We start from the raw sequence: 22,650 nt of genomic DNA, 5'->3' as shown, positions 1-22,650 counted from the left end.
TGTGGCGTCTCCTGTGCCTGGAACGTGGGGAAGACACCAGATGGGGCATGACCCCTGCTCCCCCAGGGGACCCCGGCTGTGGCTGTGGGAGGGACAAGCGGGCTACTTGCCAGGTGCCAAGCCGAACGGGCTGATCGCAGGAGAGGAGTCAGCTTTGGGCCTCTCGAGGGCAGCTGGGGCAGGGGCGCCTTGCGGCTGCGTAAAGGCTGACTGCGGGCAGCTCCCCTCCAGAGCTGCGTTCTCCCGTGGGTCGCCGGGCCTCGGAACAGGCGGCAGCCCAGCCCGGGCAGGTCTGGTGGTTGGGTCCTGGGGAGCCAGGCCTAGGCTGCGGGTCTGGGGCAGGAGGCCTGGGAAGCCCTAACAATCCTGCTGCTGTCACGGCAGCCCCACAGGGACCCCACACACTGCCCTGGGCAAGGACAGTGAGCTGTGTCCAAGGTCCAGATTGGCTGAGGCTCCTCCCACCGCTCCTGTCGTCGCCAGACTCAGCTTCTCTGGACTGTGACGACAGCCCCAGGGCTGGCTACCCTGACTGCCTCCCCGCTTCCAGTGTGATGCATTTTGTACCCTCTTACTTTTTATTTATTTATTCTTGCTGAGGAAGATTGGCCCTGAGCTAACATCTGTGCCAGTCTTCCTCTATTTTTGTATGTGGGTCGCTGCCGCGGCACCGCTGATGAATGGTGTAGGTCCGTACCCAGGATCTGAATCTGAACCGTGTGTACCCCTTTATTTTTTCACAATACATGTTCCACATGGAAAAACAGAACATTCTGGTAAGAAAAAAATAATTACAGTCAAACCTCCAAACCCAAAAAACCCTAGGCAGTGACTTAATATTTCTGTGTGAATCTTTCCAGGTTTTCACACTCTAAGTACACAGACACACACACCTGTGCACGCACACACATGCCTTAAAAAATTATAGTGGTTTGTTACCTGTTAGGGTGTTTTAGCTTATTTAATCCTGGACATGAAACAGGGTAAGCTGCCGTTTCTGAGGGCTGCATGGCTTACACAGTGTGAACGTACCATAATTTTAAAATGTTCATGTCTTCATTTGCTTATCCAAGTGTAATTTAGAAGTGAAATTGCTGAGACAGAAGAAAAGAAGTATTTTTAGAATTTTGATACTTACTGCCAAATTTTCTTTCAGGGAGTTGGCCCCAGTTTGTTGTCCCTTCGGTGGTGTATGAAACTGTTTGTTTTCCCATAACTGAGCCTACGTGAGATATTTGTATTGTCTTAATACCTTCCAATTTTATAAAAGGAAAATAGTCTCTTGTTTCATTATGCATTCCTTTGGTTACTTGTGATTTGAATGTGTTTTTACTTGTTTAATGGCTTTTTTTCTTTTGGCAGATTGCTTCAGAGACATGTGAAATCTTCACATATGAAAATGTGTCAGTCGCTTTCTTCTGCAACTCTCTAGTGTCAGCGTGTAGAGCCCAATGCTTCCCAGTATTTTCTAAGACTTTAACGTTTTCTTCCTACCTTTGATTTTTAAGTAGTATTTATTTTCAACCTACTTGAACTATATTTTGGAATAAAATGTGAACTATAGAGCTAGATTGATTTGTTTATTTAAGTTAATAAATTAGAATGGCCCTTCTTTTGTTTTGGTATCAGTAATTTGTGTCTTCTCTGTTTTTTCCTTAGTTAGCCTAGCTAGAGTTTTGTCAATTTTGTTCATCTTTTAAAAGAAACTTCTTTTGGTTTTGTTACTTTGTCTATTGAGTTCCTGTTTTCAGTTTCATTGATTTCTGCTCTAATTCTTATTATTTCCTTTCTTCTGCTTACTTTGGGTTTAATTTGCTATTTTTATTCAGTTTCCTAAGGTGGAAACTTATTTTATTGATTTTAGATGGTTTTTCTTTGATTATATAGGCATTCAATGCTATAAATTTCCCTCTATGCACTGCTTTAGCTGCATCCTACAAATTTTCAGGTTACATTTTCATTTCATTTAAACTATTTAAAAATTTCTCTTGAGATTTCTTTGACCCATGTGCTGTTCAAAGTGTGTGTTTGATCTCCACATATTTTGGCTATCCAGATATCTGTTAGGGATTTCTAGTAATCCCGTTGTGGTCTGAGAGCATATTTTGTATGAGTTCTGTTTTTTTTGATTTGTTATGATGTAGTTTATGGTCTATCGTGGCGAAGGTGACATCTGAACTTGAGATGGATGTATACTCTGCTGTTGTTGGATGAAGCATTCTATGAATGTTAATTAGATCCAACTAACTGATGGTGCTGTTCAGTGCATCTGTGTCCTTACCGATTTTCCAACCATTGGATCTCTTGAGGAGTGGGGATTGATAAAGGAGTGTTGTAGTTTCCAGCTAAATTAGTGGATTTGTCTGTTTCTCCTTGCAGTTCTGTCAGTTTTTGCTTCAGAAGTTTTGATGCTCTGTTGTTAGGCACATTCACATTAGGGATTGTTAGATCTTCTTGGAGCATTGAACCCTGTACCTTTATGTAATGCCCCTCTTTATCCCTAATAATCTTCCTTGCTCTGCAGTCTGCTTTGTGTGAAGTTAATAGAACTACTTTATACTTATTTTGATTAGTGTTAAGAGGGTATATCTTTCTCCATCTGTTTGCTTTTAATCTATCTGTGGTTTTCTATTTAAAGTGGGTTTCTTGTAGACAACATATAGTTGGGTCTTGATTTTTTTTTTTTTTTTTTTTTTTGGTGAGGAAGATTGTCCCTGAGGTAACATCCATGCTAATCTTCCTCTATTTTGTATGTGGGACACCACCACAGCATGGCTTGATGAGTGGTGTATGGGTCCGTGCCCAGGATCTGAACACGCAAACCCTGGGCCAACAAAGTGGAGTGCGTGAACTTAACCGATATGCCACTGGCCTGGCCCCAGGTCTTGATTTCTTACCCATTCTGATAGTCTCTGTGTTTTAGTTGGTGTATTTAGACCACTGATATTTAAGTGATTATTGATATAGTTGGATTGATAGCTAACATATTTATTACTGTTTTCTAACCATTGCCCTTGTTCTTTCTGCCTTTTCTTTCCTTTTTGATCTTTTACTCTTTTTCTGACTTCTCTGGTTTTAACTGAGCATTTTGTATGATACCATTTTCTTTTCTCTCTTAGCACATCAATTATACTTTTTTTCGCTTTTTTTAATGGATGCTCTAGAGTTTACAACTAATCCAAGTTCACTTTCAAATAACACTATACTGTTCTATGACTAGTGCGGGTACCCTGTAACAGGATATTCCTGATTCCTCCCAGTATCATCACTGCTGTCATTCATTTGTCCACAAGCTAGAATCACTGAATAAGTTGTTGCTATTATTATTTTGAACAAACTTAGCCATTTTCCAACACATTGAATAATCCTGCCAGAAGCACAAGGGGATTTTTCTCTGGTCTTCTGAGAGAGACTGGCAGGGCTCCCAGAGGTAAAATTCACAAAAGTCTGGGGGCCCCTGCACCCCTTTGCCAAGACTGGCCTCCCCTGCAGCTTTTAGCTCTCAAGCTTGTCCACACTGAGTTTCTAGAAATTCATCAATTACATTTTTAGTTTTCCTCCCCTGTTCCTGGCTCCCCCAGAATTCTCTGCTCTTGTGAGATGTGATTCTCTGTCTCTGCCTGTCTGTCTCTCCAATTTTAGAGCAGAAGTTTGTCCTGTGTTCTCAGTTCTTCATGGATCTGAGAAGGGTTGCTGATATCCTGTTTGTTCTACTTTTTCTTATTGTGAAGACAGCTGTGACAACTTCCAAGTTCCTTACGTGCCATACTGGAAACTGAAAGTCCTGTTCTAATTGTTTTCTTTTGGAAGTTGTTAGACATATTCCAACACACTGAGTAACCCATCCTTCTCTCGTGATCTGAAATGCCAACTTTATCATATGAAACGTTCCCCTCTCTCACTCTCTTTTTCTCTCTTCATATGTGTATGAACACATACATTCATATAGATGTGGTTAAGAGAATGGCCAATCTTCCTTACGTTCATAGATGCAGAAAGTTCTAAACAGGATATTAGCTAATGAAATCTAACAGTGTTTTAAAAAATAACTTTAAGTATCTTTATTCTAAGAAGGCAGGGATAGTTCAAATTAGCGTAGCTGTTAATGAAATTCACTAAATTAACAGAGATCTCTCAATATGTGCTAAAATATCTGATAACACTCAGCACATATTCCTATGAGTTCATAGCAAACCAACAAAGGAGGAAGGTCTCCTAACTGGACAGGTTAAGATATCGATCAGAAAATTCTTGCAATGACAAGCTCTGCAAAGTGCAAGAAACTACAGGGAGAAGTGAACAGAAACCAGTGCAGTGCTGGAAGACTTCTACTTGCCTCTCACGTTTCTTGGCACTTCAAAAATAAGAAATAGAGAATCTGAATAGTAGGATAATAAAGTCAATCTATATATGGAACTTGATGCACTACAACCAGAAAGCACATTTCTGCTCAAGGGCTCCTAGAACATTTATGAAACTGACCGTCTGGTAGGGCATAACTCACAGAAAGAATAGAAGTATTCTGGATCATATTATCTTTTCTTTATTCCATTATGTTTTTCCATATTATATAGTAACCTGCATTATTTTGGCTTGGGAGATATCTCTCCTATTTGTAGTCTTTTTTTTTTTTTTTTAAGATTTTATTTTTTCCTTTTTCTCCCCAAAGCCCCCTGGTACACAGTTGTATGTTCTTCATTGTGGGTCCTTCTAGTTGTGGCATGTGGGATGCTGCCTCAGCGTGGTTTAGATGAGCAGTGCCATGTCCACGCCCAGGATTCAAATCAGTGAAACACTGGGCCTCCTGCAGCGGAGCACGCGAACTTAACCACTCGGCCACGGGGCCAGCCCCTCCTATTTGTAGTCTTTAAGTGATTTCCTTGGGTGCTGTTGCTTCTTCTTGTTGAGATTAATGCCTCTCCTTTGTGATATTATTTTCTTGGTGATTCTAAACTGTTGCATTTTTTTTGTAGTTGAATTTTCCCGTTTTCCTGTCTGTGGACGTGGTTTCTGTTTCTATCATGTGACTATTGACTGATTCTAAAATCTCCATGGACTAAAAAAATTTGTTTCAATCAATGCATTTTCACGCTATGTTTATTTTATTTTTATTAGAAGGTGATTCTTCATATTGAGGTAAGTCTACATATTAGGGAAAGACCAAGTTTTCAGTTGGTGTGCCCTTCTGCATCCCCCAACTCCCACCCAAATATTGCTGGTTGAAGACAGCAAAAATGGCTAAAGTGGGTTATGGATAGAGCTCTGTTTTTCCTCTCTTGCCCATCCCTGTCCATCATCGTCTCCTGCCTTCACTCACCAGATGACAGGCACAGCCGTGCCCTGAGGTGTCAGGGCTTGAGTTGGGGCTGAACTTTCCTTCTTCAAGTAGGTTTAGGCATCACTCTAACTACGGGACGTTCTTGCTGACAAGCTCTATCCAGTTCCCTACAGTCCCCTTTGCCCTGTAATGTACCCTTATCCCTGAGACTGAATCTCATGATTTACTACCGTACCAGACTCCATTTTCCTTATGGAAGCATTCAGAAGAAAGCAAAATGTCTTTGCACCCACATCCCTGTCTAAAGTGAGAAGATGAAAGATAGATGGAGAAGGCTTCTTATGTATGTCCCACCTCACTCATCCATATTACTTGCCTAGGTTCCTGCAAAGTCGTAAGTTTGTGACCCTTGCTGTCAGGAGGCCCCGCTTCTCAAGAGGAATAAATGCTAATTTCTGATGTAACTCTCAGAGGGAGGACTCTGCCTTAATTGCTTAGATGTGTCCCACATTCCGACCTCCAAGTCTCTGCCTTCCAGGGTTGCTGGCAAAGTACCACTAGAGTAGACCCAAGGCAGGAGCTCAGCCTGTACTTGCAGCTACCCTCTCCTCCTGCCAAATTTCTCGTCTGCCATGTGCTTTGAAAACAGAAACCCAGGGCATCTTCTCTCCTCATTAGTTAATGGCACGGATGAGAGTGCTAAGGGCAGAGGTCAGTGGGGTGTAATGCTTGGAGACCATGGACATAGCTACTGCTTTTAACACAATAATGGTCACACTGTCAAAGCTTTTCAAAATACATTATTTCATAATTTCCTTTTCATTTAGATGGGCCATGAATGAACATAAAAAAAAGTCATGCATTGATTTTAATGTGTATTAGAATAACAGGACTAGCAATTCAGCTCATAATTTCAAGATGTTCAAAATACGTATACTTAGTGAATCGCATAGAGCAGTCTAAGGCAGGCCACTATCCCACTTAGAACAACTGGAAAAGTTGGATAAATTTCTCTCTTTCTCTCTCTTTCTCTCTATATCTATATCACCATTTAAAGGCGTCTGAGACATTGAGAAGCAATAAGGACTAGAGGGAATAAAATTCCAGTAAAAAAATAACTTTCAGAGATGAAGTGAGTATCTGTAGATGCCTTTTTCCTTGAACGCTTACTAATATATGTGGAGTTTAGAGTCTTGGAATCTTGGCTTGGTTCAAGCAAGAGCTGCTGCTGGGGACAAAGAAACTGGCATAGGTTTTATTGCTCACACAGGAATGGAGTGACAAAATTGATGTTTTGAGGTGCCTTACACACTTGATTATTTCTCCCTCATGATATTTGTTGAACTGCAAAGTGGCAGCAGGTGGAAGGCTAGGACTTAAGGCAGAAACCTCCGAAAAGCAGAGCAGAAATTCCCACTGTTTCTCAGTGCTGGGGACACAAAACCTGCCCAGACCTGCATTTGGAAGTCCTGGAGGGACAAGCCCTAGGAAAAGGGGCAAACCAGAGGTAAACTAAATTTTAGTAAAACTGCAACAAAGCCTCAACCCAAATCAGTCCAGGATTGCATTAATGTAATTGCCACCCTCAACCCCACATTTGCCTAGCAGAGGAAAGAGTGAACTTTCTCTGGTAGAATATAATATTACGAGGAGCATCTACTTTTTAAACACACAATGCATGGCAATCAACAGAAAAATTGTAAGGTATTTGCAGAGATATTTGGAAGATATAAACAATAACAAAGAAAAAAGCAGACTATGAAAACAGACTCAGAGATAGTCTAGATATTCAAATTAGCAGACAAGAATATTAAAATAACCAAAAAGAGTACTTTCAAGAAAATAGAGAAAAAGGTGGAGCATTTCCCATATAATTAGAATTTATATAAAAAAAGAATCAAATGGGCACACCGCAACTGAAAACACTATGTAAAGTGAAGAACTCAGTTGGATGGGCTTAACAGAAGGCTGGGCATGTCAGAAGACAATATTAGTGAACTATAAGAGAGGCCAATAGAAAATAACCAAACTGCAGCACAGAGAGAAACAAGAAGAGAAAAAAGTAGAACATAAGAGGTATATGATACACAGTTAAGTGGTCTAAAATGTATGTAATTGGAGTCTCAGGAGAGGACAGAGAGAATGAGATAGAAAATATATTTGAAGCAACAATGAGCATGGTCTTTCCAGGACTGATGAACTGGTGAATAAAATCAGCTACAGATTTAAGCAGATCAGTAAACTTCAGGCAGGATAAGCATAAAGAAAACCACACCTAGGCAAACCACACCAAGACCTGAAAAGGACATTGTTGCAAGGAAGAAAATTACAGACCCATCTCTTTCATGAGCAGAGAAGAAAAATATTTAAATTAAATATTAGCTCATAAAATCCAGAGATATATAAAAAGTTAATACATCATGATCAAGTAGAATTAATTCCAGGAATGCAAGGATGGTTTAATATTTGAAAATCAATCATTGTCGTTCACTACAGTAAGATAAAAAAGGGATAAAAATCCCATGTATAGAAAGAACATTTGATAAAAGTCAACAACTTTTCATGATTAGCAAACCTAGAATATAAGACAACTTTCATAATATGCTATTCTATCTACCAAAAATCTTCAAAGCTATCCGATGATCAAATATTGAACAGTTTCCTCCTGAGGTCATAAAAGAGAAGGGAGCTCCCATCACCATCTGTGTTCAGACTGTAGTGGAAGAATTGGCCAGTGCAATAAAGAAGTAGAAGAAATGAAAGCCTTCAGTATTAGAAAGAAAGAAGGAAAACCACCATCATACTGTGATTGTATACTTCGAAAATCCCAAAGTATCTACATAGTGTTAAAATTCATGTGTGAATTAATTAAATCATTGGTTAATACAACATCACTGTGCAAAATCAATTGGATTTCTATATGCTAGCAACAATAATTGGAAAATAAAAATTATGACATTTATTATAGCATTGAAAAACTTCAACTACCTAGAAATAAATGTAACCAAAAAAGAAGGAAAGACTTCTGTACTGAAAATTACCAGACATCATTGAGGACAAAATGAAGAAAACCTAAATGAATGGAAAGGATATACTCTGTTCATGGAAAGAAAGTCATGGTATTACAACATGTCAGTTTTTCTCAAACAAAGCTATAGATTCAGTGTGATAAAATATAAAATATAATCAATCAAAGTTCCAGCAGGGTTTTTCTTTTTATACCAGTTGATAAATAAGGGGCTAAAATAGTCAAGGTAATCTTGAAGAAGATCAAAACTGAAGGACTTAGACTACCATATATAAAGACCTATTGAAAAGCTCTAGAAAGTGTTATCAGCAAAATGGCAGAGTAGGCAGAGCCTAGCTCCCCCCCACCCCCGGAAATATTGAAAAGCAAGTGGAAACGATCAGAAGCAAGTTTGTCAGAACTCTGGGAAACAGTCAAAGAGTTATAGCAACCAAGTGAACACTTGCTCAAGAAAAAAGCAACTTGAAAACATAGGAAATCTTGGTGACACTTTTCTAACCCTTGCCCCCCCCCTCCCTGGCATAGTGGCAGTAATGAAAATGGCAGCCCATGTTCCAGTCTGAGAGCCAGGTCTCTGGTTCAGGAGGGAACATAGCATAGCTTACTCACAAATCATTGTGCATATCTGTTCTAGCCTGTGCAGGGGCTGCCTGGAGCACTGGTGCAAAGTGCTCATCTGTATTCCACCCAACTCAAAATTCAGGCTTAAAAACAGTGGGCACTGCCTGAAAATGCTGAAAAGTGAACTAACGACCTATGGATGGCTGGGGCAAAAGATTACAGTCATGACATCCAATAGACCACCTAAGGCCCAAGAGGAAAAGAGAAGGCATATTTTCTTTGGGAAGCAAGGGCACTCAAAAGCACTGGCGTACATAGAGGGCTTTAGAACGCCAGGTGCATGCTCAGAAAAGATCTGAGAAGATACGAAGCTTTCACCTTAGGCTGATCCCTAGGCTCAGTGCAAGCCTGGCTAAGTGTTGAAGGAGTGTCCCAGAACAGAGCTATTCCAGGAAGACTGGGAGAAGTGTTTTTTTCCTCTTAGCTCTGGCATTCAAGAAAATCTCTGTCAAAACATTGGCAAAACACAAGCTAAGAAATAGAGGCTTTAATGATCAAACATGACAAGGAATACAGTTTTTGCTAAAATGCTTTGGAAAAATCACTAACCAAATAGACTGCTATTACCTTCAGCAATCAAAACACAGCAAAATATTTGATTGTAATTGCTATGGTAACTACAAAACGTTTTAAAAATATACACAATAGGAAATGGAAAGGGAATTAAAATGTTCACAATATAAAATCAATCATACATCACAAAGGGCAGTACTGGAGGAAACAAGGGACAAAACAGAGTATAAGACATATGGAAAACAAGGAGAAGAGGAGCAATCTGACTTACAGAGTTACCACACTTTAATAGTTAATCGTGCAGTTTTGAACAACCACACACACACAAAAATCACAAGGCATACAAAGAAACAGGAAAGCATGACTCACTTAAAGGAACAAAATAAATTGACAGAAATCATACTGAGGAAGTCCAGACATCCAATATACCAGACGAAGTCTTTAAAACAACTGTCTTAAATGTGCTCAAAGAAGCAGAGGAAAATATAGACAAAAAACTAAAGGATATCAGGAAAACAAGTACAAACAAAATGAGAATATCAATAAAGAGATAGAAATTATACAAAGAATCAAACAGAAATTCTGGAGCTGAAAGTACCATAACTGAAATGGAAAAAATTCCCTAGAAGGGGTCAACAGCAGGTTTAAGCAGAGAGAAGAAAGAATCAGTAAACTTGAAGATGGGACAATTGATGATCGAATCTGAGGAGTAAAAGGAAAAGAATGAAGAAAAACTTACATTACGAAAGGAAAAATACCATAAATCCATAAACCAACTTTATACCCCGAGGAACTAGAAAAAAACACTGCAAACAACTCAAAACTATGAGAGGTGAGAAAATAATAAATATTAGAACGGTCGTAAATGAAATACACAGTAGAAAAACAATAGAGAGAATCAACGAAACCAAAAATTGGTTCTTTGGAAATATCAACAATATTGACAAATCTTTAGCTAAACTGACAAAGGAAAATAGAGATAAGATGCCAATAATTAAAATGAGAGATGAAAATGGTGATGTTACAACAGCCTTATAGAAATAAAAAGAATTGTAAGAGCAAACTATGAAAAATTGTATGCTGACAAATTAGATAACCTAGGTGAAATGAAAAAATCCCTATAAGCACACGAATTCCATAAACTGATTCACGAGAAGTGGAAAATCTGAACAGACCTATAACAAGTAAAGAGGTTGAATCAGTCATCAACAACCTCCCAAAAAAGGCTCAAGTCCAGATGACTTCACTGTTGAATTCCACCAAATACTTAAAGACTAATTAGCAGCAATCATTTTCAAACTCTTGCACAAGATAGAAGAGGAAACTCATTCTATGAGGATAGCATTACTCTGATTCCAAAGCCAGATAAGGCATCTTAAGAAAAAAATGACAGACCAATATCTGCTATGAATATAGTTGCAAAAATCTTCAACAAAATGCTAGCATACCGAATTCAATATACAATAACCAAGTGGGATTTATCCTTGGAATTCAAGAGTGGTTTAACATAATAAATCAATCAACGTGATACATCACATTAATAGAAGAAAGGATGGCACCCACATAAACAACTCAGTTGATAATAGAAAAAGCAGTTACAAAAGCCAAAACCCTTTCATGATATAAACACTCAGAAAACTAGAAATATAAGAGAACTTCCTCAACATGATAAAGAAAATTTATCAAAAACTTATAGCTAACATCCTACTCAAGGGTGAGAGGCTGAAAACTTTTCCCTTAAGATCAGGAACGAGACAATGATGCCCACTGTCACTACTATTCAACATAGTACTCGAAGTTCTAGGCAGAGCAGTTAAGCAAGAAAAAGAAATCAAACATATCCAAATTGGAAAGGAAGAAGTAAAACTCTCTATTCACAGATGGTATGATCCTATATAGAGTGATAATCCCAAATCATCCACAAGAAATCTACTAAAGCTAATAAACAAATTCAGTAAAGTCGAGTATGACATCAATGTGCAAAAATCACTTGTGTTTCTGTACACCAGCAATGAGCAATTTGAGAAGGAAATTAAGAAAGCAATTCTATTTCCAATAGCATCTTAAAGTAGAAAATATCTATGAATTAATTTAATGAAGGAAGTGAAAGACTTCTACAATGAAAACTATAAAACATTACTGAAATAAATTAGGGAAGACCTAGATAAGTGAAAGACCACCAGTGTTTATGGATAGAAAGGTTTAATATCGTCAATGCTACCCAAAGTTATCTACAAGTTCAACACAATCCCTACAAAAATTCTGAAAGCCTTTTTTGCATAAACGGAAAAGCCAATCCTAAAACTCATATGTAATTGCCATGAGCCCCAAATAGTCAAAACAGTCTTGAAAAAGATGAACAAATTTGGAGGACTCGCACTTTGCAATTCCAAAACTTAGTCCAAAGCTACAGTAATCAAAACAGTGTGGTACCGGCATAAGCGTAGACATATAGATCAATGGAATGGAATTGAGGATCCAGAAAGAAACCTTACATCTATGGCAACTGGTTTTTGACAAATCTACTAAGTGGAGAAAGAACAGTATCTTCAATAAATGTTGCTGGAAAACTCGATTTCCACAGGAAAAGAAGGAAGAAGGGAAAGAATGAAGTAGGACCCCTGCCTCAAGTATATACGACAAATTAACTCAAAATGGGTTAATGACCTAAGTATAAGAGCTAAAACCATAAAACTCTTAGAAGAAAAGATAGGCATAAATCTTCATGACCTTGGATTCAGCAGTGGATTTTAGATATGACACCAAAAGCGCGAGCAACAACGGAAAAATAGATAACTCAAACTTCATCAAAATTAAAACTTTTGTGCATCAAAGGACATTACCCAGAAAGTGAAAAGACCTCTTTCAGGATGGGAGAAAAAATTTGCAAATTATATATATATAAGGCATAAAACATAAGGAAATATATATGTATTATATATTTAAGGAATGAAACAGAAAATAAAAAAAGGCTTATAAAAAGGAGCAAAGTTCCGATGCATGCTACAACAGGTTTGAAACTTGAAAACATTATGCTGCGTGAAATAAGCAGATACAAAACGACAAATATTCTATGATTCTACTTACAAGCGATAACAAGAATAAGCAAATTTATAGACCCAAAAAGTAGATTAGAGGTTAACGGGCTGTTGGTGGTGGGGAATGGGAAGTTATTGCTTAATGGATGCAAAGTTCTCATTGGGGTAATGAAATAGTTTTGGAAATCATTGTAATGCTTGCACACCTTGTGAATGTAAATAATATCGCTAAACCATACACTTAGAAATGGTTAGGGGCTAGCCCGTGCCTGAGTGGTTAAGGTGGTGCACTCCGCTTGGGCAGTCCAGGGTTTCGCTGGTTGGGATCCTGGTCGCAGACATGGCACCGCTCATCAGGCCATGCTGATGCGGCGTCCCACACAGCAGAGCCAGAAGGACCTACAACTAGAATATACAACCATGTACTGGGGGGCTTTGGGGAGAAGAAGGAAAAAAACAAGATAGGCAACAGATGTTAGCTCAGGTGCCAATCTTTAAAACAAAAAAAAGAAAGAAATGGTTAAAATGGAAGTTTTGTGCTATGTACCTTTTACCACTATAACAATTTTTTTAAGGAAAGCTATAGTAAACATAAAGATAGACAAATTGACAATGGAACAGAATGTAGGTTCAGAGGTGGATTTACCCATATATGGTCCTGAAAAAATATCTCTGGACTTCTACCTCACACTGTACACAAAAACCAGTTCCAGCAAGATTGAAAATCTAAATGTGAAAAGCAAAGCAATAGAATTTTTTTCTAACTTCTCCCTTCTTAAAATTAAGACTATTTTTTTAGAGCAGTTTTAAGCTCACAGCAAAATAAAGGGGAAGGTACAGAGATTTCCCATATATTCCCCACCCGCCTTCATGCACAGCCTCCCCATTATCAACACCCCCACCAGACCGGGACATTTGCTACAATTGCTAAACTTACATTGAGACAACTGTGTTACCCAGAGTCCATAGTTTACAGGAGGGTTCACTCTCTGTGTGGTACATTCAATGGGTTGGATGCACGTATAACGACATGTATCCGTCATTATGGTCTCATGTAGAGTATTTTCACTGCCCTAAAAATCCTCTGCACTCTGCCTATTTATCCCTTCCCCCCACGTCCCGCTGACCCACTGGCCTTTTCATTGTCTCCATAGTTTTGCCTTTTCCGGAATGTCCTATAGTTGGAATCACACAGTAAGTAGTCTTTCTCAGATTAGCTTCTTTCACTTGGTACTATGGATGTAAGGTTTCTCTATAGCTTTTCATGGCTTGACGGCTTGTTTCTTTTTAGCGATGAATAATGTACCATCGTCTAGAGGTACCACAGTTTATTGATCTCACCCACTGGAGGAGATTTTGGTTGGTTCCAAGTTTTGGTAATCATGAAAAAGCTGCTATAAACATCTTTGCAGGTTTTTGTGTGCACATACGTTTTCAATGCCTTTGGGTAAGGAGTGTGATTCCTGGATCACTTCTTTCATAGAATAGAAGTTTTTAATCTTAATGACATGCAGCTTATCAATTTTTTCTTTCAAGAACCCAGGCCTTAGGTGTTGTATCTAAAAAACCAGTGCACACCCAAGGCCACCTAGGTTTTCTTCTGTGTTATCTTCTAGAAGTTTTACAGTTTTGTGTTTTATATTTAGGTCTGTGATCCACTTTGAGTTAATTTTTGTGAAGGATGTAAGGTCTGTGTCTAGATTCTTTTTTTTTTTTTTGCATGTGGGTGTCCAGTTGTTCCGGTACCATTTGTTGAAAAACTATCTTTGCTCCATTGTGTAGTCTTTGCTCTTTTGTCAAACAAAAAAGATTTTAGAAGACAGAGAGAACGTGGAGTAAGCAAAGATTTCTTGAATAAAATACAAAAACCACTAACCGTAAAGGAAAATTTTGATAAAGTATAGTATATTAAGTTTAAGAACTTGTGTTCATCAAAAGACCCCATAAGAGAGTGAAAAAGGCAAGCCACAGAATCGGAGGAGATATTTCCCATAAATATATCTGACAAAAGACTCAGTCCAAATCGCTTAAAAACAAAACAAAAAGAAACAAAAAAACAACCCTCCTGCAAATCAGTAAGGAAAAGACCACCCAATGGAAGAAACAGGCAGAAGACTGAGGAGGCAGTTCCCACAAAAACCTCCAGATGGCCAATAAACACAGGAAAAGCTGCTCAGCTTCGTTAGTCATCAGGGACCTGCAAATTAAGTCCCAATGAGACAACTTCTGTCATAGCAAAACAGCAAAATGCAAATGACACAGGGCCACAACGCAAAGCACACGGAAGTGGAAATCGGCACAACCACCTTGGGAAACTGGCAGAAGCTGCTGAAGCTGAACATTTTCACACCCGTGGCCGGGAGTCCCACTCCTGGGTACAAACACAGCACATGTGCATATGTTCAGTAAGAACCACGTGCCGGAATCTTTTTAGTATCCTTATTGGTAATAGCCTTCAGCTGAAAACTATCCACGTGTGCGTCCACAGTAGAATGTGTAAATAAACGCATTTATTTGCATTCACTCAGTGAAATACTAGGCAGCAATGAGAATGAACACAGCGCAACTGCATGCGACAACGTGGATAATGCTGACGGGAAAAAATGCACAAAACGTTACTGTGTGAATCCATTTATATAAACTGCACATATATAAAATAAAGAAAAAGGCAGGCCAAACTATTCAGTGTTGTTCAAAGTCTGCTCGCTCCTGTTGGGTACTGAGTGGGAGAGGCTCAGGGACTTCTGCAGCGTTTCTCACCTGAGTGCTGATTACAGGGGTGTGTTCAGTTGTGAAAATCTGTTGAGCTACACACCTATGACTTGTGCACTTTTCTGTATGTGTGAAATATGTAATACTTTAATAAAATTTTCCAAGAAATATGTATATTTTTGTAAATGGACAATTTGGAGGAATATATCAAGTGAATACCAGGTTTCACGGCTGTGAGTGTGGTGAATGAATGATGCACTAGGGAGACACTCGCCTAATCCGCTGCATGTCACTGCGTACGTCTTCCTTCCTCCTGGCCAACCCAGGGCACCCCACTCCACTCCCTGCCCCGACTTCAGGGCTCGGGGCCTGTCCACCCAGGCAGCCTTTTCCATGAGGCCCAAGTGGGCAGGCCCCCAGGCCCCTTGCTCCTCCCTGACTCAGGGGAATAAGCCTGCTTTGTAGGCTCAAAGCCATTTGAGGGATGTGGCATCTTTCTCATTAAAAATGAGGCAACTCGGGCTTGATGTGACTTGATGTGAGATCACACAATTGGTTAGTTACAGGAATACGCTCAAATGCATCTCAGGGGACTTACACCCAGTGCTCCCTGCCGTTAGGGAGGGCTTCAAGGAGGAATCCCTAAATCTACAGTCACCAGCCGACTCACCTACCGTGGTGTCTAAAATCCCACCGTAGAACCTTCGCTGTGGCAGTGTCCCTGCAGAGGCCTGCCGCCCAGGCAGCCCCACAGGTGGCCCGAGGGGCCAGGCAGGCGAGGGCCATGCAGCTGCTCTGACTCGGACCCGGGCCAGCTCCCCAAGGCCAGCGAGCCCTCTCTAACACCGTGGCCTTCTTCTGTCCCCAGGTCCTTCCCACTCACCTGCTGCCATGAAGATCGCGGTGATCGGGCAGAGCCTGTTTGGCCAGGAAGTATACTGCCACCTGAGGAAGGAGGGCCATGAGGTCGTGGGCGTGTTCACTGTACCAGACAAGGATGGGAAGGCAGATCCTCTGGGTGAGTGGGTGGCCCAGGATCAGGGGAATGGGTGCCCAGGCAGGTGAGTGGCAGAGGGCAGTGGACGGCGGCAGAAGCCTGCAGGGTCTTGTGGAGGATGGTGGGCATCCCTGGCTGGAGGCAGCTGGACATGGTCCACCTTGAATCCTGAGCAGGTGCCAACCAGCTGCCGGGATTTTCTGGAACAAAATGGAGACCCTCCTCCCCCTCTGATTGTGGGACAGGGTTTGTGTCCTGGAGAAGGGCTGTGGAGAAGCCTGGGCTGCTCCAGCCCTGCTGTCTGACCGCTCCAGGCTTCTCTGACCCCAGTGCCCAGCTCTGCAAGGGCCGGCAGGCAGGAGCCACCATGGGTCAGCGTTCTTAGCCGGGAGCGCAGCCTGCTACCTGCGACAGAGAGACAGAGAGCTGAGTCCCATGTGGGTCGTTTCTGTTCAGAGGGATGGGGCGGGGCCTGTGAATTTGCATTTCTAGCAAGTTCCCCCGGTGATGCTGACACTCCTGGCCTAGGAGGAGCTCAGTTTGAGAATCACTAGCCTCTGAGCTGGGAAACCCAGCAGCTCAGCAGGACTCAGGGGCCTCAGCTCAGATGAACAGCCCTTCAGGGACACTCCCGGGTGCTTCTCAGGCCTGAGGGATGCAGAACTTGGGGCTCGCAGAAGGCTGGAAGCCCAGGTCAGGAAAGGGGCCTCGTGAGGCTGGCCTGGCACAGGGGTTTGGCTCATAAGGAGGAGTGAGTCTCTCCAGATCTAGAAGGCAGGCTGACCCTGGACTCAGCTCCAGTGGCACCCTGATGCTAGCCAGACCTCAGTCTTAGACCTGACCCCAGTGTGACCCATGACACAGCCTGACCCCACCACAGCCTGAGCCCTGCCCCTAGCCACTAAGTGACCACTGACACCAGCCTCTGAGCCTAGACACGGATGGAGCCGAGCTGGGGTCGCTGCTTGACCTTGGCCTCAAATGTCCTGCAGAAATAGTCCCTTGGTCACAGTGGGACAACTTTTGCAAGCAAGTCCAGTCTGCTCACATTGATCCCGCCCTCCCTCACACGCCTGAACACGGGGCACAGAGGCAGAGGGGCTAGAGGGTGGGTTAGGTCCAGTCGGCAGGCCAGACATCACGCCAGGCGCTGTAACAAAGAACTGAGTACAAGGGCGTGTTTGCTCCGTGCTAAGGCGGGGCAGGCAGAAGAGGAGTCTCAGGTACTGGGGTAGTGACTGTGGGAGGCAGCTGCCACCGCTGAGGAAGGGAAACAGGGAAGAAGCTGTAACTCCGAGAACTTGGAAGGTGGGAGGCTGTAAGTCAGTGCTGCAAAGAGGGCATACTGCTCATGGGTGCTGGTAACGGCGCTGGAGGAGGGGCCTTTGTAGGCTGGGAGCTGGACCTCGGCGTGCAGGCACTGTGGGGGGGTGTACATTGAGGTTAGTTCTGCAGATATTGGGAAAACTGCAAACTGATTCCGCCACGGCTTCTGGGAAGGCACTGCTGCCGCCGGGGTGAAGGGTGAGGCCGAGACGATGCTCCCAGGGCAGGAGCCCGACAGAAAGGAGGAGCCATCCCCCTTCAGCTTTTCAGTCTCCCTTGAGCTGCTCTTATTGGCAGAGCTCAGCAGGGTCCCAGCCTCCATCAAGAGCAGTAGAAGGGTGGCGAGACACTAACTTGGTGACCAGCATGGAGAGGCTGCGGGAGCAGCGGGAGGTGAAGAGGTCAGCTGTCGGGGTCCAGACAGGAGTCTGGGAGAGGGAGGTGCTCAGACGTCTTGGCAGTCAGCAGAAATCAGTCCAGGCACAGCAGTCCCAGAAACCTTGCCCTTGGCTGGTGCTGTCCCCTCTGTGCTGCCCAGAGGAGTCTGGCGGGGCAGCGGGGAGGCTGTAGGGACAGGCCTGGCGAGAAGGTCCAGGAGCCACTTTGCTGGGAAGGCGGTGGCGGCTGTGTGTGGCTGGGTGCAACGAGGGTCAGTTTCTCACCTGCTGTCCCACAGGCCTAGAGGCCGAGAAGGATGGTGTGCCAGTGTTCAAGTTTCCCCGCTGGCGGACGAAAGGACAGGCTCTGCCCGACGTCGTGGCCAAATACCAGGCTTTGGGTGCCGAGCTCAACGTCCTGCCCTTCTGCAGCCAATTCATCCCCATGGAGATCATCAACGCGCCCTGCCACGGCTCCATCATCTACCACCCAAGTCTGCTTCCCCGGCACCGAGGGGCCTCGGCCATCAACTGGTGAGACAGGGAAAAAATTGGGGCCAGCATCGCTAAGCACTCTGATCCCCACAGCAAACTTTGAAGTGAGCACATTGGTGTTCCCATCCCACAGCGGGGCCACTGGGACAGAGCAAGTGAAGGGCTCACCTGAGGGCACCAGGGAGGCTGCTGGGGGCACCAGCCCAGGCAGTGTGCCCGGAGGCCTGCTCTGACCTCCACCCACTGCTGTACTCCCAGCAGCATCCCACTTGGAAAGAGATAGAGATCGAGTAAAGGATTGCCTGAACAAGATAGTCTGAGATGATAAGTTCTGAAGTGACAACACCATCATGGACCAAGTAACAGTGTTTTCACCAATGGTGGACGGTGGATATGACAGTGGTCCCATAGGATTGGTACCACGTAGCTTAAGTGTGTGGTAGGCTGTACCACGTAGGTCTGTGTAAGTGCATAGGGGAGGACGAAACTTTCCTCTACCCTTCTAGGTTCTTCTGGCGGGTCTAAGAATTAAATCGACATGAGACAGAATAAGAGGAGAAAATCAAAGAAAGTTTAATGACATGTCTACATGGGAGAAACCCAGGAAAACTAACTTGCCAAAATGGCCACAGCCCTCACCTTAAGTACCACCCTCAGTTAAAGACAAAAGAAGACGTTGGGGGTGGGGAGAGTGAGGGCCTTCCGAGGGAAGGAAGGCAGTGCACAGATAGATGAAAGGAGCAAAGGTTTGGAAAACAGTGTTTGTTTGGCCAGAGAAACGGAAGAACAGAGAGGGGAGCCCAGCAAACAGGCTCTGCTAGGTTCCTCCCTGTCACCACCCAGTTCATGTTATGCTCTTGTGATAACTCGCTTCCTGAGACAGGGTTTCTCTATCTGAATTCTTTTAGGCAGTTAAGGGGAAAGTAATAAGAAAAACTTTCAAAGTCTTTTGTTTCTTAAAAATAACCAGCCTAAAATCATCCTCATATTAAAGAGGCATGTTTTGGGGAGGCAAATTTTATTCCCCTTCAGTCCACTCTATGATGTTTGCACAACTACGAAGTCGCCTCTCAATGCATTTCTCAGAATGCATCCCTGTTCAGGGACACGTGACTGTGAACAGGATGGCGTGTCTGATGGGTGGGGCGGATTGGACGGGTGGTCAGAAGGGGAGACATCTGAGCTGGGAAGAGAGAGCGGGTTTGTCGTCAAGCCGGAATTCAGGCTCCCTGACCTCTGGCATGTCTTCACTTCTCTGGGCCTTAGTTTCTTCATCTGTAAAAGGGGAATCTTCCACCTGCTGGGAGGATTAAGTTACCAAAAGCACGTAGGGCTTTTAGCCCAATACCTGGCATATGGTTGGTGTCAATAAATACCATTTTCCTTCTACTTCCAGCTCTTGCCAGAGCAGGTGTCCATCCTCCCTGGGGGCGGAATGAGAAGGGGGTGTGCTGGGGGGTGGCAGGGCCACAGGGGCTGCCTCCAGGGGCCTCCTTCCTCTCAGACTCAGAGTGTCCCTCTTCCGACCCTCTTCTTCCTAGGACCCTCATTCATGGAGACAAAAAAGGAGGGTTCAGCATCTTCTGGGCGGACGATGGCCTGGACACTGGGGACCTTCTGCTCCAGAAGGAGTGTGAGGTCCTCCCGGACGACACCGTGAGCAGTCTGTACAACCGCTTCCTCTTCCCCGAAGGCGTCAAAGGGATGGTAAGGGCGGGGCGGCGGTGCCACACGTGCCCTCTGCGCCTTCCCCAGCCAGCGCCCCCTCCAGGCCCAGCCTGCCGCCCCGGAACTGGCTGGGAATCTGCGCCCCGAATTCCGGGATTCCGGAGGGAGAGAGCTCTCATTTCAGGGTTTCAAGAGGCGGGATTAGAGCATATAATGTGTTGTATTAGGTGAGAGTCTTGTTTACAACTCACAAAACTCAAAAAACTTTAGCTAAAAAGGGGAGTTTTCGGCTCATTTAATAGAGAAGACTAAAGGCAGGGATGGAGTCAGCATGGCTGGATCCAGAGGCTTAAGCCGTGTCACTAGGATTCTCTTTCTCCCTGTTTCTTCACCCTCTGATTCCACTTTTCTGTTTGATTAGCTTCATCCTCAGCTTGGCTGCCCTCGAATGAGAGGAAAGAGTCACTGGTGGCTCAAAGCTCATACCTCTTAATTCTAGTGGAAGAGCAACCCTCTTTCCCCTAGAATCATGAATGAAAAATAAGAAAAGACCCTGATTGGCTGATCTTAGGTGATGTGATCACCACGAGCCAATCACTGGCCAGATGATGGTGTGCTCTGATAGGCCAGCCTCAGCCACATGCTTCCTGCCCTGGGTTAGGGAAGGCTGGCCCAGTTGTGGTTCCCCAGGTGAGTTATCTGCAGGAGAGGGTTCTGCTACCAGAGGTGGACGGACCAGAATGACCGATGCAGAGACAGTGTGCTTGGCACAGCTGGCAGGCCGCATGGGACCTGACCTCATAGGGATTGGTGTGTCTGTGGGGCTGCTGCTGGTCCTGGGGGAGGATGCCAGCCAGTGATGCCCAAAGGCAGACGCATTCCAGCTTCTCATTGATTCCAGCAGCAGGCAGGAGTGAGACAGGAGAAGGTCTCCAGGAGGAGAGCATTCCCTGTTTGGGGTAGCCGTAAGCATAACACATAGCATACAAGTGGTGACCCCCACACGAGTGTCAGCTGCCCCTTGCCCTTGGCTCCTCTCTCCTGCCAGCTGCCTTTTATTTTTCAAGTTGTGTTAAACTAGATGCCTCTTTGTAATCTCTCCCATGGAATCCACTTGCTCACAAAAGCAGTGAGCAAAATGGACCCGCTGGAGATCTGATTAGAGAGACAGAAAAAGTGGTCGCCTTGCACATCCCACTGAAACAACTGAAACCACCCGTCAGGGCTGCGCTGTCCGACGTGGCAGCCGCTCGGCACAGGGGGCTACTCAATGAATTAAAATAAATTCTAATTAAAAATGGAATTCCTTGGTCTCACTGCTTGCCTTCCAAGTCCCCAGTAACTGTGCGTGGCTGGTGGCCAGGGTAGCACAGAGCAGACGTAGAGCATGGCCGTCACCATGGAGCCCTCCGCTGCAGGCCCGCGCCACGTTTCTGATGCGCTCGTCCGGCCTCAGCCCAGCGGCTCAGGCACGCTCTCTTGCCGCAGGCCCTCTGTCACTGCGGCCCGGCTCTGGGCTCTCCTTCTGCCCTCACTCCTTACCCCACATCTGTCCTCTTCCTTTTAACAGAGAAACTGCTTCCTGCTTAATCTCAGACCTCCAAACCCATCCTGGGGCTCAGCATCCATTCTCCTTAAAAGACAGGGAAGGTGTTAGATGAAAACATGGAAATTTTTGTGTGTGCTGCAGCTGTACGGGGCGCCACAGTTTATACAATCTTCTGAGGTCACAGAAGATCTGAGGCCCTCTGTGTAATACTCTGAGACCTTGCGTGGGGAGAGGGCGGGTTTCATGACCTCTGTGCACAAGCTGGAGTCAGATTCGGGCGTAGCTCTTTCGCAGGCCTGGTGTGCCAGGGGCCTTGTCAGACAAGCCTGGTCAGGGTGGGGAGGGTCCCGACTCGTGTGAACCCAGGGGCGGGGACTGGGGGAGGGTCCGAACGCTGGGGATGCTGACTGACCAGGTCTCCCCAGGTGCAAGCTGTGAGGCTGATCGCGGAGGGCAGAGCCCCCAGGCTCCCTCAGCCTGAGGAGGGAGCCACTTATGAGGGCATTCAGAAGAAGGAAACTGCCAAGGTGAGTGCCTGGGCCCTGCCCAGCCTGAAGCCTGCCTGTGCAGGGCTAGGGTGCAGAGGACGTCCTGGGAAAGCTGGAGCTGGGGCTGGGTGGCCAGGCTGTGATTGCTTAAGGCCAGACGAGAGGGCAGCCCAGGTCGGGGAGCATGAGCAGAGCCATGGAGGAGGAGGCAGGTGGCACTTGGAGTGGCAGGGAGCCGGCCGTCTGGCTCCTCCCTGCTCCTCTTTAGGAAGGATGGGCAGGCAGGGCCCAGGGGGAAGAGCTGGGGCGGAGGTATGTGAAAGGTCAGCCATAGTGCCACAAGTCTTGGAGATGAGGCTTGAGAGAGAATCAGTTCCTTGGAGCTGTCGCAGGGAGGGGAGCCTTGGGGGGCCTCTGGGCTGTATCTCTACTCAGGGCTTGTGGGCCCCGTAGGTGAAGAGAACCTGCTGGGGCTCTTATGGGATGGGCCTGTGCTTTGTGCCAGGGACTCTGTGTCGGGCCTTGGCCATCTTAGCAACAGTAGAACATGATCTTCCCCA

The 22,650-nt window shown here is 44.5% G+C and overlaps 1 protein-coding gene across 2 annotated transcripts in view; it reads left to right on the top strand.

Moving 5' to 3' along the window:
* ALDH1L1 (aldehyde dehydrogenase 1 family member L1) overlaps positions 1–22,650 on the top strand; it is an 81,134-nt gene that overhangs the window by 1,180 nt on the left and 57,304 nt on the right. For both annotated transcript variants that reach the window (XM_014846088.3, XM_070493339.1), the window contains exons 2-5: positions 16,059–16,208; positions 18,190–18,424; positions 19,927–20,092; positions 22,028–22,129. In XM_014846088.3, coding sequence (XP_014701574.2) covers positions 16,082–16,208; positions 18,190–18,424; positions 19,927–20,092; positions 22,028–22,129 — 630 coding nt within the window. In that variant the 5' untranslated portion in view covers positions 16,059–16,081. The remainder of the gene's footprint in view (positions 1–16,058; positions 16,209–18,189; positions 18,425–19,926; positions 20,093–22,027; positions 22,130–22,650) is intronic.

The sequence above is a fragment of the Equus asinus genome, chromosome 21 (assembly GCF_041296235.1).
Source record: "Equus asinus isolate D_3611 breed Donkey chromosome 21, EquAss-T2T_v2, whole genome shotgun sequence".
NCBI classification, from domain to species: domain Eukaryota; kingdom Metazoa; phylum Chordata; class Mammalia; order Perissodactyla; family Equidae; genus Equus; species Equus asinus.
Note: the sequence above shows the minus strand (reverse complement) of the source record. Positions and strands in the feature narration are given on the sequence as shown.